The 23,241-nt window shown below is 44.9% G+C and overlaps 2 protein-coding genes and 1 pseudogene across 4 annotated transcripts in view; 2 read left to right on the top strand and 1 right to left on the bottom strand.

Moving 5' to 3' along the window:
* The window catches only part of EEIG2 (EEIG family member 2), a 78,264-nt gene extending 65,257 nt beyond the window's left edge, over positions 1-13,007 (bottom strand). Inside the window, exon 1 of the mRNA XM_056523442.1 lies at positions 12,906-13,007. The gene's annotated coding sequence lies outside the window, so the exon portion shown is untranslated. The remainder of the gene's footprint in view (positions 1-12,905) is intronic.
* SLC25A24 (solute carrier family 25 member 24) overlaps positions 1,700-23,241 on the top strand; it is a 48,642-nt gene continuing 27,100 nt past the window's right edge. Inside the window, exon 1 of one of the 3 annotated variants that reach the window (XM_056523437.1) lies at positions 1,700-2,145. In XM_056523437.1, the coding sequence (XP_056379412.1) occupies positions 1,963-2,145 (183 nt within the window). In that variant the 5' untranslated portion in view covers positions 1,700-1,962. Of the gene's footprint in view, positions 2,146-12,980; positions 13,103-23,241 lie in introns of those variants that run through there. The other 2 variants (XM_056523438.1, XM_056523439.1) reach the window with 2 other exon arrangements.
* On the top strand, positions 15,106-15,265 carry LOC130277927 (U2 spliceosomal RNA; annotated as a pseudogene).

The following is a 23,241-nucleotide window of genomic DNA, read 5'->3' as shown; positions in this document are numbered from 1 at the left end:
ACTGTTTTTTGTATTGGTCTTCTAATCCTGGATTACCCCCTTTTTCCCCATCTCCAGTTGTTTTTCTCTATCCTGAGCTCTGTTCAGAAATGTCCGGCGGTCTCAAAGATCAGTGTTTCCCAACCAGGATGCCTCCAGCTGTTGCAAAACTACAACTCCCAGCATGTCCGGACAGCCTTTGGCTGTCCGGGCATGCTGGGAGTTGTAGTTTTGCAACAGTTGGAGGCACTCTGGATGGGAATAACCGCTTTAGACACTCTAAGGCTGTGTTCACACGATGGAAATTCCGCATGGATTTCCGCATCTAATTCTGCATTTAATTTCAGCATAAATTCAGAGCCAATACACTTCAATGGGATTCCGCTGTCCCATTCACACAGTAGAATTTCCGAAATTCTGCTTTCCGCATTCCGTGCGGTATTCCGATGTGCGGTATTCTGAAGTGGAATCCCATTTGAAGTCAATAGAGCTTTTTTTTTTTTCCTCCACCCAAATGCGGAATTGATGCGGATTTCATGCAGAATTAGTGCGAATTTCACCCGAAATGTAACCATAGCAATGAAAGAAAAGACCCGTTATCCGTACACGGAGAATTTATGCGCAATTCATGCGGAATTCGTACGGAGACTTGGAAAATTATGGCTTCCTATTACCCAATGAGCCTCCAATTGTTGCAAAACTACAACTCCCAGCATGCCCGGACAGCTGAAGGCTGTCCGGGCATGCTGGGAGTTGTAGTTTTGCAACAGTTGGAGACACACTGGAAGGGAATGACTGCTTTAGACACTCTAAGGGTGCGTTCACACGTGCGTATTTTTTCTGCAGATCTGCTGCAGATTTCCTGCTGCAGATTGTGCTGCCCATTGACTTTAATGGGTAGATAAATCTGCAGAAGCAAATTTGCAGCAGATCTGCAGCAGAAAATACGCATGTGTGAACGCACCCTTAGGCTATGTTCACACGATGGAAATTCCGGATGGATTTCCGCATATAATTCTGCATTAAATTTCCGCATAAATTCAGAGCCAATACACAATGGGATTCCGCTGTCCCATTCACACAGTAGAATTTTCCGAAATTCTGCTTTCCGCATTCCGTGTGGTATTCCGATTTGCGGTATTCTGAAGTGGAATCCCATTTGAAGTCAATAGAGCTTTTTTTTTTTTCCTCCACCCAAATTGGGAATTGATGCGGATTTCATGCAGAATTAGTGCGAATTTCACCCGAAATGTAACCATAACAATGAAAGAAAAGGACCATTATCCGTACACGGAGAATTTATGCGGAATTCATGCTGAATTCGTACGGAGACTTGGAAAATGATGGCTTCCTATTACCCAATGAGCCTCCAATTGTTGCAAAACTACAACTCCCAGCATGCCCGGACAGCCGAAGGCTGTCCGGGCATGCTGGGAGTTGTAGTTTTGCAACCCAGCAGGGCTGGGGGGGGGGGGAACCCTGCTATAAAGGAATGGTCCACATCCTGTCAACTTGTAGAGACATCCTAGACGTTTGTAGAATTGTCGCATGTATTGCAGATGCAGCCGCAACGCACGAATCACCATTACTACTGAACCAAACAGGGATCACCATAGGGTTCTGGCTAAGGAGGGGTTAATGAGTAAACTAAGAGACGACAAAGGGTGGAGTAGGAAGAGCGAAGTAGGGAGGCAGGGCCAGGGAGGAGAAATGCGAAAAAAGTGCTGTCCCCCTCCCCTCCCTACACTACAAGGAATTCCCTATGTGGCCCTCCCCAAGGCTCGGAGTCCTCCTTCAGCCTGGGCGGTGTCCTGTCACTGCTCTACTACTTGCTTTTCTACATTTTTTTTGATTTTGGCCTCCAGTATCCACATTCTCTTTCAACCATCCCCAATCTTTCCGTCTTCCCATAACGCCTTTTATATTCTCTTCTTTCTTCCCAAGTCCGGGCACATCTGCCGCAGCCGTAGCCCCGCAGCCGCAATGTATGAACACGTCAAGAAGATGTTGCTGAGCAGAGCTGCCTGCGAGGGATCCGACACCAAAACCAAGTACGCCGAGCTCTTCACTACCCTGGACGTCAATAAGGATGGGAAGGTGGACATCTTGGAGCTGCAGCAGGGCCTCAGGGCTATGGGTATGGCTGTGGCGGCGGGCGCCGAAGAGGTAAGAGCCCGGTAGATCATGAGCTTTGAGGAACGCAGTCTAACGTGCGGACGGACGGGGGGGAAGTCGTTGTGGCTTCCTGTATTTAGCATGGGACGTGGAAATTAGACGGTGATGTCACTCTTGTGATGTCACTATGTGTTGTTCCGGTTATAGATGGCGCCATACTTTTGCGCTGCGGTTGGGCCGTCACTTTTCCTTTAAATCGCTCTGCGATAGGCGTCAGAGTAATGTTGCTCGACTGGGACGGTTACATGTCATATACGATATAATTGGAAGCACCGACTTGTAAGGTTATAGGACAGTGGTTTGCAAACTGTGGACCTCCAGATGTTGCAAGACTACAACTCCCAGCATGCCCGGACAGCCAACGGAAAATCCTCGACTCACAAAGAGTCATTTTTCCAGCACACAGAAGAGAAGGGGAAAAAAAAAAACTCTGTAGTGGAATCTCTAAGGCAGTGTTTCCCAGCCAGGATGTCTCCAGCTGTTGCAAAACTACAACTCCCAGCATGCCCGGACAGCCGTTGGCTGTCCGGGCATGCTGGAAGTTGTAGTTTTGCAAGGGCTCATCCATACTGCAGACATTCGCGGTCATCAGCGGTAGGACTGCACAGGCGTGCGCCGTCTCATAGATGTAGTTTGGCGGAATTCCGCCCAAAGATTGAACACGTTCATTCTTTGGTCGGACGTTCGTTCCGCCAGCGTAATTTCAAGGCGGCGATTCCGCACTGTGAACATAGCCTTAGGGCAGTGTTACCCAGCCAGCGTGCCTTCAGCTGTTGCAAAACTACAAGTTGTAGTTTTGCAACAGCTGAAGGCACGCTGGCTGGGTAACACTGCCCTAAGGCTATGTTCATGTTCATCCTACAAGTTGTAGTTTTGCAACAGCTGGAGGCACCCTGGTCGGGAAACCCTGCCTAAGGGTACGTTCAGACGGATTTACAGCGCGTATTTCGCTGCCGATCCGCCGGGACCTCTGTATGCTGCCTTCTATATGTGCCTGCTCGGAGAGGCAATATGCCGCTACGAGCAGACACACGGCGATGTGCGACTCACCGCACGCATGCGCAGTATACTCGCACATCTCGACAGCTCTCGGCCTAGCTCATACAGCAGGGGAAGCGGCTGCGATGTGTACGAGTACACCGCGCATGCGCGGCGACTAGCACATCGCTTCAGTGTGTCTGCGTGTAGCGGCGTATTGCCACTCCGAGCAGGCACACGTAAAGCCAGCATGCAGAGGTCCTTCAGCGGTGGATCCACTGTGAAATACGCGCTGTAAATCCACTCGTCTGAACGTACCCTAAGGGTACATTCACACAGACAGATCCACTGACAATGGACCCCTACATTGTGTCTGCTCGTAGCGGCGATCAGCCGCTACGAGCAGACTCACTGCGATGTGTGAGTCGCCCCACTCATGCGCAGTGTACTCGCACACATCGTGGCTGCGATGTGTGCGAGTATACTGCGCATGCGCACGACGACTCGCACATTGCAGCGTGTCTGCTCGTAGCGGCGTATCGCCGCTACAAGCAGGCACAGATGGAGTCACAATGTAGGGGTCCGTCGTCTGCTTATTTTACACTGCAAATCGGTCCGTCTGAACGTACCCTTAGGGTTTGTTTCCACTGAGGCAATGTTCACACGATGGAATTTCTGTGCGTAATTCCGCACAAGAATTCTGCAGGGAGAATTGATTTTAATGGGTTTCTGCTGCACTGTTCACATGGCAGAATTTCCGCGCTAGATGTTTCTGGGGGTGGAAATTCAAATTCTTGTGTCCGCAGAAAGAATAGTAAAATTTTTTTCTGCGGAATCCACACGGAAATGAATTGCCTGCTATGAGACGGCACATTTCCGTGCGGTCCTAGCGCTGGCCTGTTCTGGGATTCTGCCGGCATGTAATGGGATTCTGCTGCACCATTCATACTACGGAATTTTTTAATTCTGGATCCCAGACTCATGTTCATTCTTTCAGCGGAAACCGCGTGGAAACGCATTGCCGTCTACGAAGAAGGCGCATGTACTGATTCACTCGGTGCCCCCTACAGACGGAATTTCTGTGGGCGGAGATTCTATAGTGTAAATGAAAGCTAAGGACTTGTTCACACTGAAAATTCGTCAAGGCACTTCTCTGGTGGATTCTCCCAGTGGATAGAACATGCCTGCGTTAGGACCGTTGCCGTTTCCATAGATGGCAATGCATTTCCAAGCGGATTCCACAGAAAGAATTAATACGTGGAGGTTGGAATCAGAACTTCTGCCATGTGCACAGTGCAGCAGAATCCTATTGAAAACAATGGGACTCTGCTGCAACAGAATTTCAGAGCAGAATTTTTCTGCCGGATTCTGCTTAGAAATTCCGCCATGTGAATAGGGATTTTCTGTTACAGTACTTTTGATGCTGCTGAATAGAGATGAGCAAACTTACAGTAAATTCGATTCGTCACGAACTTCTCGGCAGTTGATGACTTTTCCTGCATAAATTAGTTCAGCTTTCCGGTGCTCCGGTGGGCTGGAAAAGGTGGATACAGTCCTAGGAGACTCTTTCCTAGGACTGTATCCACCTTTTCCAGCCACCCGAAGCACCTGAAGGCTGAACTAATTTACGCAGGATAAGTCATCAACTGCCGAGCCGAGAAGTTCGTGACGAATCAAATTTACTGTAAGTTCGCTCATCTCTACTGCTGAATGCAAAAAATGTAGCCAACTGCACTATTGTGCGCAGCAAAAAAAAAAGAAGGGTATATGTTGCAATACTGGGGGGGGGGGGGGGGAATGCATTCTTTTGTATGGCATGCAGCAGCATCAGTTTTTAGTATACTTCCCCCCCCCCCCTTTTTCAAGTGTATGAAACATATATGCTAGGCAGAAACAAAAAAAAATGCAGTGTGAACCCAGCCGCTGTTCTTGTTGTCTGGAACACTGGAATCGTAATGGAAACCAAGCAGGCCCCATTATGAGTCACTGGGATTCATTGATTGAGAAACAGATTGAACAGAAACTGATACGAACGGGAACCATGATGCTAATGTGAACAAAGCCTTAGGTTACTGCATGCAGCAGGATTAATATGTTACAAACATTTCACATTGTAAAGTCTGGTTCCATTCCATAAAGTATCCGTAATAGATATTAAGACTTTTTCAGACTTGTTTTTGTCGTTTTCTATTATGCGACATTTCTTCTCTGTTTGCGTTGTGTCGTCGTTGGATCAATACCTGCAGGGAGTGGTGAGGCCGGCCATGAGGATGAATGCTTTGTTACTTTGCTCTCTGTATTCAACCTTACAGGATTATAAAACAGGCCTGACATTATAGTATTAAGTATGTATTGTAAATTATTACAATATTTGTCACCACTCAAGTCACTTAGGCCTCATTAAAGGGGTACTCCGGTGAATAACTTTTATTTATTTAGTTATTAATTATTATTCTATATATATATTTTTTAAATCAACTGGTGCCAGAAAGTTAAACAGATTTGTAAATTACTTCTTTAAAAAAATCTTAATCCTTCCAGTACTTATTAGCTGCTGAATACTACAGAGGAAATTCTTTTCTTTTTGGAACACCGAGCTCTCTGCTGGCATCTCTGTCCATTTTAAAGGGGTATTCCAAGAATTTGTTTTATTTGACTATGCTCCAGGGGCTGTAAAGTTAGTGTAGTTCATAATATAGTGTCTGTACCTGTGTTAGACGGCTCCCCAGCAGCTTTGAATAGGGGATAGGGGATAAGATGTCTTTGGATAGGGGATAAGATGTCTAGGGGCGGAGTACCCCTTTAAGGCTGGGTTCACATCACCTTTTTGCCATACTGTTTTCAATCCGTTTTTCTAAAGAAAACCATATGGCAAAAAAAAACAAAAAAAAAATGGATAGAACAGTATGGGAAAAAGTCAACTGTATGCGTTTTTAAACCGTATACAGTTTTTAAAAGTGCATACAGTTCCGTCCGTTTTTATTTACAAAAAACCCATACGTCTTTGAAAATGTTGTCCATTTTTAGTGGGAGGGGTCTTGGGTGGGGACTTTAGGATGCAAATGCGCATGTGCAAAGTAAAAAAACGTATACCGTTTCCCGTGTGGAACCATATACATGTGCGTTTCCCATTGACACCCGTGTTAAAAAAAAAAAAAAAACTTATGCGGTTGCAGTACAGTTTTTAAACCGGAGACAAAACCGGATGCATACGGTTTTCAATTATTTGTCTATGTATACGGTTTTCAAAACTGTTCCATACGATTTCAATAATGAAAACGTATACGGGAAACGTACTTGAAAAACGTGGTGTGAACCCACCCTAACATTGGCATCCACTTAGGAACCTAGCCTTATTCATGATTGTTTTTGCGCAATTTTTTAAATGTAATAAATTTTTTCCAGTTTGCGCTGGTTTACCTCTATTATTTTATATTTTTTATTTTTTGCACCTGCAGTGGGTGTGGCTTAGCATGCCCAGATATATTTTTGTGTATTTATCCTCTGCGTAAATAAAAAAAAATTTGCGCAGGTGCACTACCTAGGTGCCGTAAGATGAGAGGCATTCATCCTTGTGTCTTTTTCCCTGTCGCGCCCCCTTTAAAAAATACAGGCGATAATTATGACTGCGAGCGCAATTTCCTAAATTAGTTAAATTAGGAAATTGCGCACGCAATTATGACAATTGCCTACGCACTAGAATAATGGAGTAAAATTAAAATGAAATATTGCGCACATTTTTACACAAGTGATAAATACCCACCACCACCACCACCACCAGTCTAGCATGTAAACCCCATTCTACCTTGTATACGTGTTTGACCTTAAAGGGGTTATCCAGGAATGGAAAAACAGAGCGCCACACCAGTCCTCAGGATCAGTGTGGTATTACAACTTGGCTCCTTTCACATAGATGAGACTGAGCTGCAATACCACACACAACCTGAGGACATGAGGGGCACTGTTTTTTGTATTGGTCTTCTAATCCTGGATTACCCCCTTTTTCCCCATCTCCAGTTGTTTTTCTCTATCCTGAGCTCTGTTCAGAAATGTCCGGCGGTCTCGTAGATCAGTGTTTCCCAACCAGGCTGCCTCCAGCTGTTGCAAAACTACAACTCCCAGCATGCCCGGACAGCCTTTGGCTGTCCGGGCATGATGGGAGTTGTAGTTTTGCAACAGTTGGAGACACTCTGGATGGGAATAACCGCTTTAGACACTCTAAGGCTGTGTTCACACGATGGAAATTCCGCATGGATTTCCGCATCTTATTATGCATTTAATTTCACATAAATTCAGAGCCAATACACTTCAATGGGATTCCGCTGTCCCATTCACACAGTAGAATTTCCGAAATTCTGCTTTCCGCATTCCGTGCGGTATTCCGATGTGGAATCCCATTTGAAGTCAATAAGGCTTTTTTTTTTTTTCTCGACCCAAATGCGGATTTCATGCAGAATTTGAAATGTAACCAGAGCAATGAAAGAAAAGACCCATTATCCGTACATGGAGAATTTATGCGGAATTCAGAGTCCGCGTCATTTGCCCAGAATTCAGCTATATGCAGAAATGCTGACGTGTGAACATCAATGGCCCATAATTTAAAGGGGTACTCCGGTGGAAAACATTTATTTTATTTTTTTCTTAAATCAACTGGTGCCAGAAAGTTAAACAGATTTGTAAATTACTATTATTAAAAAAAATCTTAATCCTTTCAGTACTTTTAAGCTGCTGTTTGATCCACAGGAAGTTCTTTTCTTTTTGAATTCTCTTTCTGCCTGACCACAGTGCTCTCTGCTGACTCCTCTGTCCATTTTAGGAACTGTCCAGAGCAGGAGAGGTTTTCTATGGGGATTAGCTCCTACTCTGGACAGTTCCTAAAATGGGCAGAGGTGTCAGCAGAGAGCACTGTGGTCAGGCAAAAAGGAAATTCAAAAAGAAAAGAACTTCCTGTGGACCATAACAGCAGCTGATAACTACTGGAAGGATTAAGATTTTTTTTTATTGAAGTCATTTACAAATCTGTTTAACTTTCTGGCACCCAAAGTGCGGGGAAAATCATGACACGTATAAAATTGCTTAGACATTGAGCACTTTTTTTTTTTTTTTTTGTTAACTTTACAGGAAGTTCTTTTATATTGTTTTTTTTATTTTTAACAGGACGTTCTCCTTTTATACAGGAACATCTTTAAAGGGGGAATATATATATTTTTTTAATCAACTGGTGCCAGAAAGTTATACGGATTAGTAAATTACTTCTATATAAAAATCTTAATTCTTTCAGTACTTATCAGCTGCTGTGCTCTCTGCTGACACCTCTGTCCGTGTCAGGGACTGTCCAGAGCAGGCGAGGTTTGCTATGTGGATTTGCTTGTACTCTGAACAGTTCCTGACACAGACAGAGGTCGCAGCAGAGAGCACTGTGGTCACACTAAAAAGAACAGCAGCTGATAAGTCATGGAAGGATTAAGATTTTTATAGAAGTAATTTACAAATCTGTTTAACCTTCTGGAATCAGTTCATTTTAATTTTTTTCCCCAGTGGAGTATCCCTTTAAATTTAGTTTTGCCGCAAAGTAAGGCTGAGTGCACACAGCATTTATCCAGTATATCGGTGGTACATAGAGGCAACATGTCTATCATGTATACCACAACATACTGGCACTGGCTCAACCAAGCCTAACAATAAGAGATTCAAACCCTCTATGTATTCACACTTATTGATATATTGTTTAATAGTTTCATCATAAAGGCAATGACTTGGGTATGACTAAGAGTGCAAATGCTACCCGAAATGCGTCACCTTTGTTTTTTTATTTAGAATATGAAATAAATTGAAGAAACCAGTTTTTATCTGCACACAGATTTGTCGTAGACATGTCTACATAGGAATGGGGCTGTTTCTGCAGCATGTGCATGGATTTGTATGGACCACAGCCCCTGACGAATGGGGCAGTCACAGAAATCTCCTGTTCTTACATGTCCATTCTTTGACCATGCATTTTGATGTATACAGATCGGGGGAGATTTATCAAAACCTGTCCAGAGGAAAAGTTGCCCAGTTGCCCATAGCAACCAATCAGATTGCTTCTTTCATTTTGCAGAGACCTTGTTAAAAATGAAAGAAGCGATCTGATTGGTTGCTATGGGCAACTTGGCAGCTTTTCCTTTTCACAAATTTTTATAAAACCCCCATCCATACTGTTCCTTTTTCCATTAGGCAAACAGATATATGATACGCCATTGATCCGACACACTTTTGGTCAGTGTTTCCAACCAGGGTGCCTACAGTGGTTGCAAAACTACAACTGCCAGCATGTCCGGACAGCCTTCGGCTGTCCAGGCATGCTGGGAGTTGTAGTTTTGATACAGCTGGAGGCACCCTGGTTGGGAAACACTGCAATAAAGGATTAATTATTTTTATCTAGAGCATGGTGGATAGAGATGAGTGAACTTACAGTAAATTCGATTCGTCACGAACTTCTCGGCTCGGCAGTTGATGAATTTTCGTGCATAAATTAGTTCAGCTTTCCGGTGCTCCGGTGGGTTGGAAAAGGTGGATACAGTCCTAGGAGACTCTTTCCTAGGAATGTATCCACCTTTTCCAGCCCACCGGAGCACCGGAAAGCTGAACTAATTTATGCAGGAAAAGTTATCAACTACCGAGCCGAGAAGTTCGTGACGAATCGAATTTACTGTAAGTTCGCTCATCTCTAATGGTGGATGTTCATGAAGTACTGCCTGTTTCCATTTACTCTGTGAGAGTATGCTCCCACGTGCCATATTTTGGTTCGTATTTGCTGCTGCGTATTTTCCTTTGTATCTTGAAGTCAATGGGAAGCAAAATCGGCTACATATTTTGCTACCCATTGACTTCAATAGGAAAGAAAATACGCAGCAATATAATACGGCACATGGGAACGTACCCTGAAAGCCAGAGAATATTACCAAGACGTATTTCCTCTCGCAGTCTCTCTATTCAGACCCGATGTTTCTCGGCCATTGTTCCTCAGAGCAGGGCTGACTCACTCTGTAATCTAAACCAGACCTACAAGCTTAAAGGGGTACTCCGATGAAAACCTTTTTTCTTTTAAATCAACCGGTGGCAGAAAGTTAAACATATTTGTAAATTACTTCTATTAAAAAAAATCCTAATCCTTCCAGTACTTATTAGCTGCTGAATGCTACAGAGGAAATCCCTTTCTTTTTTGAACACTGATGACATCAGGAGCACAGTGCTCTCTGCTGACATCTCTGTCCACTTTAGCAACCATGCATAGCAGATGTATGCTAAGGGCAGCATGGTGGCTCAGTGGTTAGCACTGCTGCCCTGCAGTGCTGGGGACTTGGGTTCAAATCCCACTAAGGACAACAATAAATAAAGCGTTATCATTATTATAATAACGTCAGCAGAGAGAACTGTGGTCGTGATGTCATCAGAGAGCATTCCAAAAAGAAAAGAATTTCCGCTGTAGTATTCAGCAGCTAATAAGTACAGGAAGGATTAAGATTTTTTAATAGAAGTAATTTACAAATATGTTTAACTTTCTGCCACCAGTTGATTTAAAAGAAAAAAGGTTTTCCCCGGAGTACCCCTTTTTAACCTCTTAAGGACCCATGACTTATGCATACGTCATGGGTCCCGGTCCTGCGATATAACGCGGGGTCACACGGTGACCCCGCATCATATCGCGGCGGGCCCGGCGTCATAGTAAAGCCCGCACCCGCTGCTATTAACCCTTTAGCCGCGCGCTCAAAGCTGAGCCGCGCGGCTAAAAACGAAAGTAAAAGTGCCCGGCTAGCTCAGGGAGCTGTTCGCGATCGTCGCGGTATAATCGCGGCATCCCGAACAGCTGTAGCACAGGAGGAGGTCTTCTTACCTTCTCCTGTGCTGTCCGATCGCCGAATGAATGCTTCAAGCCTGAGATCCAGGCTTGAGCATTCAATCGCCGAAAACACTGATTGATCCATTCCTATGGAGATGGATCAATCAGTGTTAAAGATCAGTAAATGCAATGTTATAGCCCCCCCTATAGGAGCTATAATATTGCATAAGAAAAGTGTAAAAAAAATCATTAACCCTTTCAATTATCCCTTCCCCTAATAAAAGTTTAAATCACCCGGCATTTCCAAAAATAAAAAAAAATTATGTAAATAATAATAAAAATAAACATATGTGGTATCGCCGCATGTGGAAATGTCCGATTTATAAAAATATACAGCTTTTTAAACCGCTCGTTCAATGGCGTACGCGCAAAAAAATTCCAAAGTCCAAAATAGCGCATTTTTGATCACTTTTTACACCACAAAAAAGTGAATAAAAAGTGATCAAAAAGTCAGATCAGAACAAAAATGGTACCGCTAAAAACTTCAGATGACGGCGCAAAAATGAGTCCTCAAAGCGCCCTGAACACAGAAAAATAAAAAAGTTATAGGGGTCAAAAGATGACCATTTTAAACGTATAAATTTTCCTGCATGTATTCATGATTTTTTTCGGAAGTGATACAAATTCAAACCTATAGAAGTAGGGTATCATTTTAACCGTATGGACCTACAGAATAAAGATAAGGTATCATTTTTGACAAAAAATGTACTGCGTAAAAATAGAAGCCCCCAAAACTTACAAAATAGTGTTTTTTCATCAATTTTGTCGCACATTGATTTTTTTTCCCGTTTCACCGTAGATTTTTTGGTAAAATGACTAATGTCATTACAAAGTAGAATTAGTGACGCAAAAATTAAGCCATTATATATAATTTTAGGTGAAAATTTTTAAGAGTTATGATTTTTTAAAGTTAAGGAGGAAAAATTGAAAATGAAAAAACGGAAAAAGCCCGGGTCCTTAAGGGGTTAAAGGGGCTGTTTTAAGAAGCAATAGTTGGTAAGATCCGAAACGCACCATATACATACAGATAGAGGAGGAACAATGGGAATTCATCAAGTCTTTTTCTGTCTATGTTTGGCGCATGTCCGTGCATGTGCGCCAACCCACTTATGTCATTTTCGAATCTTGACTGCCATAGGCGTTAATCTAGTTGCTTTTTTTGCAGTGGTAATGAATTCATTCTGTGCGACAAACCTACAAAGTTACATGTTTGGGTGCATCTCATGCAAGTCTGGCGCATTTTCACAGACTTGCATGAGTTCTTGGTGTAGAAAATGGGACTGTGAGGTAAAAACCACAATTGCGACACTACATACATACATACATACGACGTGCGCCAAACGATGCCTTTGTCGCACGCAAAAAAGTTTTACACGGTCTGCTTGCTTAGGAAAAAAGTTAATTGAAAATTATATTAAAAGACGCATTTTATGGCAATACACCGCATTCATCAAATGGCGTGTACCATATAATTAATTTGGACCAGGACAGCCAAAACAAAAGCATTAAAATAAAGGGGGTAAAAAGAAACAGAAGACAAGTATTGATGAATTCCTCTCAATGTGCTTTTTGTTAAAGGGGTAGTCCAGTGGTGAAAAACTTATCCCCTATCCTAAGGATAGGGGATAAGTTTGAGATCGCGGGGGGTCCGCCCAGATAGCGGGTGTCGACCCCCGCACGAAGCGGCGGCCGACACGCCCCCTCAATACATCTCAATGGCAGAGCCGGAGATTGCCGAAGGCAGCGCTTCGGCTCTGCCATAGAGTTGTATTGAGGGGGCGTGTTGGCCGCCGCCTCGTGCGGAGGTCGACACGCCCCCTTCCCGCGGGCTCCTTAGGATAGGGGATAAGTTGCTCACCACTGGACTACTCCTTTAAGTAAAGTAACTCACATCCCTGTACTGTTCTTCTCATGGACCTGATCACTTCCTGGTTTTCTCTCTGAACTGTGACCTTGCGGTTGCTAGGCAACAGAGCACACACTTTCCCACAATGATTCGATTTGTCACAAACTTTGCGGCTTCGTGGTTGCTTTCTCTAGCCTGCATAATTTAGTTCAGCCTTCAGGTGCTCCGGTGGGTTGTGAAAGGTGGATACAGTCCTAAGAGAAAAGCATATTTATGATAAACCTAGCTACAAATTTTTATTTAATTTTTTTTATAATTAAACCCAGAAAATACATATAACTTGGCCTTAGGTTGCCATGTTCGATTAAACCCAGAAAACACAACACCTTGCAAGGTATTGTAATGTGATTTACCATATTTTTCACCGTATAAGACGCACTTTTTCTTCCCCAAAACTGTGGGGAAAAAGTCGGTACGTCTTATACGGCGAATACACCCCTATCGCGGCGGTCCCTGTGGCCATCAACGGCCGGGACCCGCGGCTAATACAGGACATCACCGATCAAAGCTGACCGCCACGTCTGAAGGGAAAGTGACACTAACCCGGATGTTCGGGACCGCCGCGATTTCACCGCGGCAGTCCCGAACAGCCCGGCTGAATAGCCGGGTTAGTGCTTACAGGACACCGGGAGGGACCTTACCTGCCTCCTCGGTGTCTTCTCCGTTCAGGGATCCCCTGTATGGCCGGCGCTCTCCTTCCTCGTCATCACGTCGTCGCGTACGTGCGTCGGTGTGCCTAACGACGGGATGACGGCGACGGAGAGCGAGGATACCCGGCCGGCAGCAGAGACGTTCAGCAGCAGGCCGGCAGCAGAGCGACAGGGACAGCGATGGAGCGACATCCAGGGCAGCAGTGACGGGTCCGGAGCGGCGGGGACACGTGAGTATTACCTCCTGCAGTGGTCTTCAGATGTTGCAAAACTATAACTCCCAGCATGCCCGGACAGCCAACGGCTGTCCAGGCATGCTGGGAGTTGAAGTTTTGCAACATCTCGAGGTCCGCAGGTTGAAGACCACTATTGGGTTCAAAATCTTAAATTTTTTTAGATTTTTGCACCTAAAAATAGGGTGCGTCTTATACGCCGGTGCGTCCTATAGGGCGAAAAATACGGTACACATCTTTTTATGGGCTCATTCTCACCATGTGTTCATTCCTTCTGCTATAATTGCCGCCATTGCTAGGCGCGACATGAGCAAGCCTGGCAATGTGGGAAAGTTTGGCAAGACTCTGTCACCCAAAAATTCTGAGCGAGAACGGGTTTGCCAGGTTCAGCTCGATCATCTCTGGCCAAAAGGATGCCCCACATATATAACACTGCCAGGAGAGTGCTCCACATAAATAACACTGCCAGCAGTGGTTATCATACAGAATAGCACTGTGCACTGTTAAATAGTAATGGACTATCCTTATTTTTATGTATCTACTAAAAGATTTTCTACATTCAGTCCCACTGGCTCATGAGATAAACCGTTGTATCTGCGAGTAGTAACCTGCCGCACACACACACACACCTTTAAATAAACATATCTCTAAGTACACTGCCGGTTAATCTGTTCTTGTCATCCTAGCTGACTATATATAAAGCTATAAAATCTTATTTCATTCAGTGACTGTTGACCTAGCCTTCCCTACAGCAATTCGGCACACAACCTATTGCTTGAAGGGACATTGGGAACCTGCTAGGTAAAGTCAGTCACACTATAGACTACAAATGCCAGAATTACATAAGAACAGTCATATGCCCCTTTTTTTCCTCACAACCCTGTGTGTGGCTGTAAGACAACTGACTGCAGCAGGAGCCTCCCCCCCTCTGCCCTGATCAAAGTAGGACTCAAAGATAGTTAAGTCTCATTCCTTTTCCGTTTGTTTTGGAAAATTTGTAGATTTACTCCTTTTTCTTTTTGGGTTTATATTTTCTTGTTTGGTTTATTATACACATTAATAAAGATTATTAAATATTTGCATGAAGTAGGGTGTTTGCACCTTGTGTCTTATGCAACACATTGTTATAATAGGGTTGCAGGCAGAACCCCAATTTATTATTGGTAGAGGTTCTCGTACAACATATGCCCTGTAATTGACACTATGTATATGTATACTGTAGCATATGCCGGGTGAAGAAGCATGGAGTGTGGTTAGGAGCTGCTGTCTTTAGAGGACACCCTCTGTCTTACACCAGCATTGGAGACTTCTCGGCCTTTTGGCTAAGATCAAGTGTAGTATCTGTTCTTATCAGTTTTCATGCTGGTGGGGATGGGTGCTGCATGGAGGATGCAGGTGTACCAGGGCTTTCCGGGGCTGGTTCTGAGGAATCTGCTCGACGGCTGCCCCGATGTGACCTGTTCCCTCCGGGTCTCGCCATGAGGCTGAGAGGGTCTAGAGCCGAGGTACTTTTGTGCCTCGAGGAGTGGTGACCCCGAGGTGCCGAAACTCACTGGGAGTACTGGCTCACTGAGTTGAAGCACGGGCACCATAATCTCTTCACCTTGTGGCACTCAACTCTTGATTCCCGGCCTTCTGGCTAGGATCAGAGAAATTTTTATAGATCCGGCCGGATGTCCGGGCAGTATATCTGCACACAATCACTCATTTATTTCTTTTTGTCTCACTGTGTCACTTTTTGCGTGTTGTGTGTTCACAGGATTTGTCAGGATGCGGTAGCCCTTCTGGGTGTCCCTCCTGGCGGTCTAGGGGAGGTGTGTGTGGCCATTAGGTTCCGCACCTCCCTGCAAACACCCCGGGTACTCCTGCTTTGGCAGGGTACCTACCGTTATCGGCTCTGCGGGCAGATACCTTGGCTGGGGATAACGGGAGCATTTGTGGTCCCCTAGTAGCTTCTGTGAAAAGGGACATCGAACCTGGAACCTCGCAAGTACCTTTTGGTCCGGAGGCGAAGGGTAAGGTTTGTTGGGGGGCCTCTCTCCTATCGGAGAAGAGCTTGCGATAGACCGCATCCTTTGTGCACGTTTTTTTAGTGTAACATGTTTGCACTTTTTCTTGCACTTTGGGTGAATCGAGAGCACGTTCCTCGGCTTTAAAAAAAAAAAAAAAAAAAACAGCATTGGAGACTAGACTAACTACTTAGATGTCACAGTCAATAGTGACTGCGGCATCTAAAGAGTTATATGTCAAATAGGGCATGTTCACACTACAGAATTCAGTAAAGATATTACAGCAGAAATGACCTGGAATCGGCAGCAATTTGCAGTGAAAATAACTGCAGAAAATCAGTCACATTAACTTATGGGCTTTTACTACCAGATTCTGGGTAAAAATTGAACATTTTGAATTTTCCACCTAACTTCGAATTCCATTTTTTTTCCTTCCTCCCTCAAAAGGGTACAAACAATTTAAAGCTCACAGTCAATAAGGTGAGATTCCTGGTGTGACGGATCCATCTGCTGGTTAACCTCTTGGCACCAATTAGAACGTTGTGGTTAACTGCAGACACCTCTCCATTCCATTCGTACGGGTGGTCGTCGTTCGCCGACCATGAGGCGGCGGCCGTTTTTGGATGCTGGATGCTGCCGCCCGCCTTCTATTTCATCATTTATATGTTTCAATGTGTTTTCTTGTTGTGTTCTGGGATGGCGATTGTCTCTGTCCTGGGAGATAATTGGATTTCTTCGTCGTGGGAGATAATTGGATTTCTTCCCAGTTGTCTGTGGGATAGAGAGGAGGGAGGTATGGGTAAAGTGGGAAGGGCTTATGTTGAAGCCACTGTGATTGGCTACTGTCCACTATGTTTTACAGTCTTCCATCAGGTCCCCTAGGGGAGTGTCCACCTGGTGGAGACCTGCATAAATACCGGGCAAGTAGCCCCATTAAATTCATTCCTGTTTGACCCTCAAGACAGAGCTGGTCTCGTTTGTGGGGGGGAATTACTATTGGGACAGCACTTTCGTTATTTCTAGCTATGGAAGGAGTTCGACTGATTTGCTGATCGGGAGCGGCCGCGTTCGTATCCTCCGGTCGGGAGTTGGACGGTTGGCTGGAACCAACCTGCGTTCATGGAGAAGGGGATCATTCCAAGCGGCGGCTTCCTCTATCTGTCGGGGAGTGTCGTAACAATTCCCTGGTTTTAGGGATCAGGACCAAAAATGACCACAACAGATTAGGCAGCATGAAAGGGAGGACAGGTTTTCTTTGAAGGGGTACTCCACCCCTAGACATCTTATCCCCTATCTGCGGACCCCCCCACGATCTCCCTGCAGCACCCGGCATTCGTTTAGAGAGTCAGGTAAGGCGCTGGAGGCTAGTGACGTCGCGGCAGTGCTCCACTCGTGACGTCGCGGCAGTGCTTCACTCGTGACATCACGGCTGCGCCCAGCTCATGATGTCATGGCCACGCCCCCTCAATGCAAGTTTATGGGAGGGGTATTGAGGGGGGATGGCCGTGATGTCACGAGCGAGGCATGACCGTGACAACACAAGCTTCCGCCCTGCATCGCCAGTCATTCGGTGGCATGGAGCGAAGTATGCTCCGTGCACCGGATGTCTGGGGTGCCGCAGCTGAGATCCCCAGAGGCGGAACCCCAGTGATCGGACATCTTATCCCCTATCCTTTGGATAGGGCATAAGGTGTCTATGGGCAGAGTACCCCTTTTAACTCCTTTTTTATTTATTTATTTATTTTTTAAATACAGCATCTATGAGAATATTTTTTTTTAACTTTATTGTTGGTTACTCGCAAGAATAACTCCACAACCTGTAACAATTTTTAATGCTGCAGTTCAAGTACATACACACCCAGGCAATAAAGTTTACATGTGCTGAGGGGTGTTTTGGCCTCATTTATGAGTATAGTACAGTTTATGTTTTCTCTCTTTGTGATAAGTCCAGGACATCCCCTTTAGGGCTCATGCACATTACTGAATTTCCGGGCGGAATTCCGCTTTGAAATCCTGGGCCAGCAGAATCCCATCGCTGTAAGTGGGATTCCGCTGCATGGTGCACACTACAGAATTTCGGTGGTGGAGCGTTCTACCCCTGAAATTCTTCCAACAAAAGAATAAACATGGTTATTCTTTTGGCGGAATACTGCACCGAATGCATTGCCGCCCAGCAATGTCTTTGCAGTCCTAATGCCGATTGTTCTGGACAGAAATTCCATAGTGTGCATAGACCCTTAGAGGCTATCTGTGATTTTTTTTTTTTTTTTTTTTTTTTTTTTTAGAAAACTGATTGTATTTGTAAACACATTGATATGTTGTGGCCCAGTACAGGAGTTGTCATCCTGTACACCTGTTCGTCCTGTCTGGCGGCCATTTCAGTGTTTCTTTTGGGTCCACATCCCTCCTAAGGACTTGTGTATTCTATAAAGTTATGTATGAGTTAATGTACTGTATTCTTATGCCTCTGTTGCTTTAAATCTTTGTTGTCAAGGCCTATGTTACCAAGGAAGGTGTAAGGTGAACATGTGCCTTGTTGGTGACCTATGGGATTCCTCCAAATTCCTCCCATATACAGTGGGGATCAAAAGTTTGGGCACCCCAGGTAAAAATTTGTATTAATGTGCATAAAGAAGCCAAGGAAAGATGGAAAAATCTCCAAAAGGCATCAAATTACAGATAAGACATTCTTATAATATGTCAACAAAAGTTAGATTTTATTTCCATTATTTGCACTTTCAAAATAACAGAAAACAAAACAATGGTGTATGCAAAAGTTTGAGCACCCTGCAGAGTTAATATCTTGTACTGCCCCTTTGGCAAATATCACAGCTTGTAAACGCTTTTTGTAGCCAGCCAAGAGTCTTTCAATTCTTGATTGAGGTATCTTTGCCCATTCTTCCTTACAAAAGTCTTCAGTTCTTTGATATTTCTGGGCTGTCTGTCACGCACTGCTCTTTTTATGGTCTATCCATAGATTTTCAATTATGTTGAGGTCAGGAGATTGGGAAGGCCATCAAGAGGCGTAAACCTTCAGTTTACGCCTCTTGATGTGATCCCCTGTGGATTTCGAGGTGTGTTCAGGATCGTTTATCCATTTGTAGAAGCCATCCTCTCTTTAACTTCAGCTTTTTCACAGATGGCATCAAGTTAGCATCCAAAATTTGCTGAAATTTTATTGAATCCATTTTTCCTTCTACTCGTGAGATGTTCCCTGTGCCACTGGCTGCAATACAACCCTAAAGCATGATTTATCCATCCCCATGCTTAACAGTTGGACAAAGGTACTTTTCATTAAATTCTGTTCCCCTTCTTCTCCAAACGTACCTTTGCTCATTCTCGCCAAAAAGTAAAATTTCGGTCCACAGAACTTGTTTCCAAAATGCATCAGGCTTGTCTATATGTTTATTTGCAAAGTTCAAATGCTGATTTTTGTGGTGAGGACGTAGAAGAGGTTTTCTTCTGATGACTCTTCCATGAAGACCATATTTGTACAAGTATCTCTTTATAGTGGAATAGTGTACCACAACTCCAGTGTCTGCCAGATCTTTCTGGAGGGATTGTGAAGTAAAACGTGGGTTTTGAATAGTTTTTCTCACAATCCTGCAAGCTGTTCTGTCTGATATTTTTCTTGGTCTTCCAGATCTTGCTTTAACTTCCTGATGACTGCCATTTCTTAAAGGGGTTCTCCGGTGCTTACACATCTTTTCCCCTATCCAAAGGATAGGGGATAAGATGCCTGATCGCGGGAGTCCCGCCGCTGGGGACCCCCGGATCATGCACGCGGCACCCTGTTTGTAATCAGTCCCCGGAGCGTGTTCGCTCCGGGACTGATTACAGGCGACCACCGGGCCGGCGGCGTGTGACGTCACGCCTCTGTCCCCGTGTGACGTCACACTCCGCCCCTCAATGCAAGCCTATGGGAGGTGGCTAGGGCTAGGCACTGGGGCAATAAAGACTCCGACGCCAAGTTACGGACAACAGTAGCTTTACTGAGGATAGACAGTTGGTAAAGTATACACAGTTCAGCCAGGGCCCAGGGAGGTGACTCAGAGACCTTAAGGGCTTGCTGGGACTTGTAGTAGGACTGGACAATGTAATGCAGACCACGCTGACTTGACAGATGACAGGGACTGACTTGACTTGACTCATAAAGCTGTGACTTTAGCTTACTTGAATTGATGGTGGCTGCAGGACTGGACTTTGAGGTCTCCAACACTCTGGACACACACACACTAGGCGACTGCACTGGACCTCAGCAAAGACTTGTAAGGAAAGAGAGAAGCTCCACTCAGGGTTTATATAGGGGAGACTAGCAGGGAGCTCATAGGTCACCCCTGGGATCACCTGGTCACTGGTACCTCCTGGGTAACAATCACATGACATATCTCTTACAGATACAACACATTTTATAATACAATACACTGCAGAACATATGCACAGGGGGGAACAGGTGCAAGGGGCCCTGGGGACACTGAAGGAGGCTGCCTGACAGGACAGCAAGGGTACAGGGTAACCTCTCCCGTACTGGGCGACCACACAACAAGCTTCCTAAAGTTCACTGAGCATCTCCTTGGGCCTAAACTAAGCTTTGAAGGCTTTAACACCTTGTCTGCCTCAATAAAGTGCTATTGTACCGTAACCTTGCATCGGAGTGATTATTTACCCCGCGCTTGGCCCAGGAATCCTCGCCCATACATCGGGTGGTGTAGAGGATAACCACACCCTGGCGTCACAAACACAAAGGGTTAATGTCATGTGATTGCTACTCAGGAGGTGACCAGGTGACCTAGGGGGACCTATGAGACCCCACCAGAGTCTCCCCCATATACCGTAAGCCCTGGGTGGAGCCTCTGTTCACTCTCTTGGAGCTTAGAGCTCTTGTTGCTGAGGTCCAGTGCAGTCGAGTTTAGGAGTGTGTCTGGAGTCATAGGAGGCGTCAAGTCTGCAGCCACCAGCTACAAGTAAGCCACAGCCACAGCATTGTCAGTCACAAGTCAGTCAAGTCAAAGTCATCTGTCAAGCCAGCGTGGCCTCCACTAAATTTTCCCCTCCTACTAAAAGTCCCAGCAAGCCCTTATGGTCTCTGAAGTCACTGGTCACCTCGGTGGGCCTGGCTGAACTGTACAGACTTTTCCACCTGTCTAACCTCAGCAAAGCTACCATTGTCCGTAACTTGGCGGCGGAGTCATTATTGCCCCCCCGTGCCTAGCCCAGGATCCAGCGGTATACCTTCGGGTGGCATTGAGGATAAACCATGTCCTGGCATCACGAATACAAGGGGTTAATGCCATCTGTCCTGCATCACACCCTCTACCACAACGTCTTACACTCCGCAGAGCCAGAAGTTGTCCAGCAACTCTGTTAGTGTAAGACATTCATTACTTTTACGTGTACGAACAGATACTTTTATATTAAGTGCGAACCTATTATTGTCACGGGGGAAGGAACGGATCTGAGAAATCTTGCAACATCGCGGTTCGGCTGAGTTTACTGACGATCACAGGATACGAAGCGTACCAGCTATGTCTGGAAATAGATATAAGGAAATCAAACCAACCTACATTATAATTCATAATGCTTATTTTTTGCGCAATAGTCTTGTGCCGTTTTTTTTTTTTCCAACTAAATTTAACCCGTGCAAATTGGTGTAAGTATAACATCTAGAGCAGTGTTTCCCAACCAGGGTGTGTCCAGCTGTTGCAAAACTACCACTCCCAGCATGCCCAGACAGCCGAAGGCTGTCTGGGTATGCTGGGAGTGGTAGTTTTGCAACAGCTGGAGGCACCTTGGTTGGGAAACATTGATCTAGAGTCTAGAGGGTGTACAAGACAGGAGAAACCACCCAAAATGGCCGGTTGAACCTCTTGCCATGGTGTCTGCTAATATTCCTCTGCAGAATAGTTGTGTGCTCCTTGTCCTGGTAGCCTTGTCCTCGTCTTATTGTGGGATAATGGGTTTTATTAAAGGGGTACTCCAGTGGAAACTTTTTTTTTTTTTAAATCAACTGGTGCCAGAAAGTTAAACAAATTAGTAAGTTACTTCTATTTAAAAAACGTAATCTTTCCAGTACTTATCAGCTACTGTATGCTCCACAGGAAGTTATTTTCTTTTTTTGAATATCTTTTCTGTCTGACCACAGTGTTCTCTGCTGACACCTCTGTCCATGTCAGGAACTGTCCAGAGCAGGAGCAAATCCCCATAGCAAACCTACCCTGCTCTGGACAGTTCCTGACAGACAGAGGAGTCAGCAGAGAGCACTGTGGTCAGAAAAGAAAAGAACTTCCTCTGTAGCAAACATCAGCTGATAAGTATTGGAAGGATTAAGATTTTTAAATAGAAGTAATTTACAAATTTGTTTAACTTTCTGGCACCAGTTGATTAAAAAAATTTTTTTTCCCACTGGAGTACCCCTTTAAGTAACGCCAATGTACAAACTGCAGATAGGTGGAACTGGACCTGTAGTAAGACCTGAGCACACACAGATACATTGCGTGTCAGACAAGTCAGAACAGATCATGTAAAAGGGTGAAAATAAAGCTTTTCTTTATCATTATAAACTTTACAGCAGAGGTCTCCAAACATTCTGTAGGTTACAGGCCACTTTCACTAGACAGGGGGCGCTGCATAATGCCGAAGGTTTAAAAAATAAAAAAATAAATTAAAATGAGTAATTTGGCCTTTATTCATCTGGTATTGCCCCTTCCACCATGTTTTTGTAATGCTAACACCTAACCGGTGCTACTAAGCCACAATAAAATCTGGAGATGCCAACATCTGTTTATAGGCCGAGAGACCTGACGCTGCTGTATAGAGACTGAGAGACACAATGCTGTATAGAGACTGACAGATGTGACGCTGCTGTATAGAGACTGAGAGGTGATGCTGCTGTATAGAGACTGAGAGACACAATGCTGTATAGAGACTGAGAGACGTGACGCTGCTGTATGGAGACTGAGAGACGTGACGCTGCTGTATGGAGACTGAGAGACGTGACGCTGCTGTATGGAGACTGAGAGACGTGACGCTGCTGTATGGAGACTGAGAGACGTGACGCTGCTGTATGGAGACTGAGAGACGTGACGCTGCTGTATGGAGACTGAGAGACGTGACGCTGCTGTATGGAGACTGAGAGACGTGACGCTGCTGTATGGAGACTGAGAGACGTGACGCTGCTGTATGGAGACTGAGAGACGTGACGCTGCTGTATGGAGACTGAGAGACGTGACGCTGCTGTATGGAGACTGAGAGACGTGACGCTGCTGTATGGAGACTGAGAGACGTGACGCAGCTGTATGGAGACTGAGAGACGTGACGCTGCTGTATGGAGACTGAGAGACGTGACGCTGCTGTATGGAGACTGAGAGACATGAGATTTTTCTTTCTGTATTAGCTTGTATACATAAAGCCCAGAGATTTGCTTTTTCTA

The sequence above is a fragment of the Hyla sarda genome, chromosome 6, assembly GCF_029499605.1.
Source record: "Hyla sarda isolate aHylSar1 chromosome 6, aHylSar1.hap1, whole genome shotgun sequence".
Classification (NCBI taxonomy): domain Eukaryota; kingdom Metazoa; phylum Chordata; class Amphibia; order Anura; family Hylidae; genus Hyla; species Hyla sarda.
This window is presented reverse-complemented; position numbering and strand designations above follow the sequence as displayed.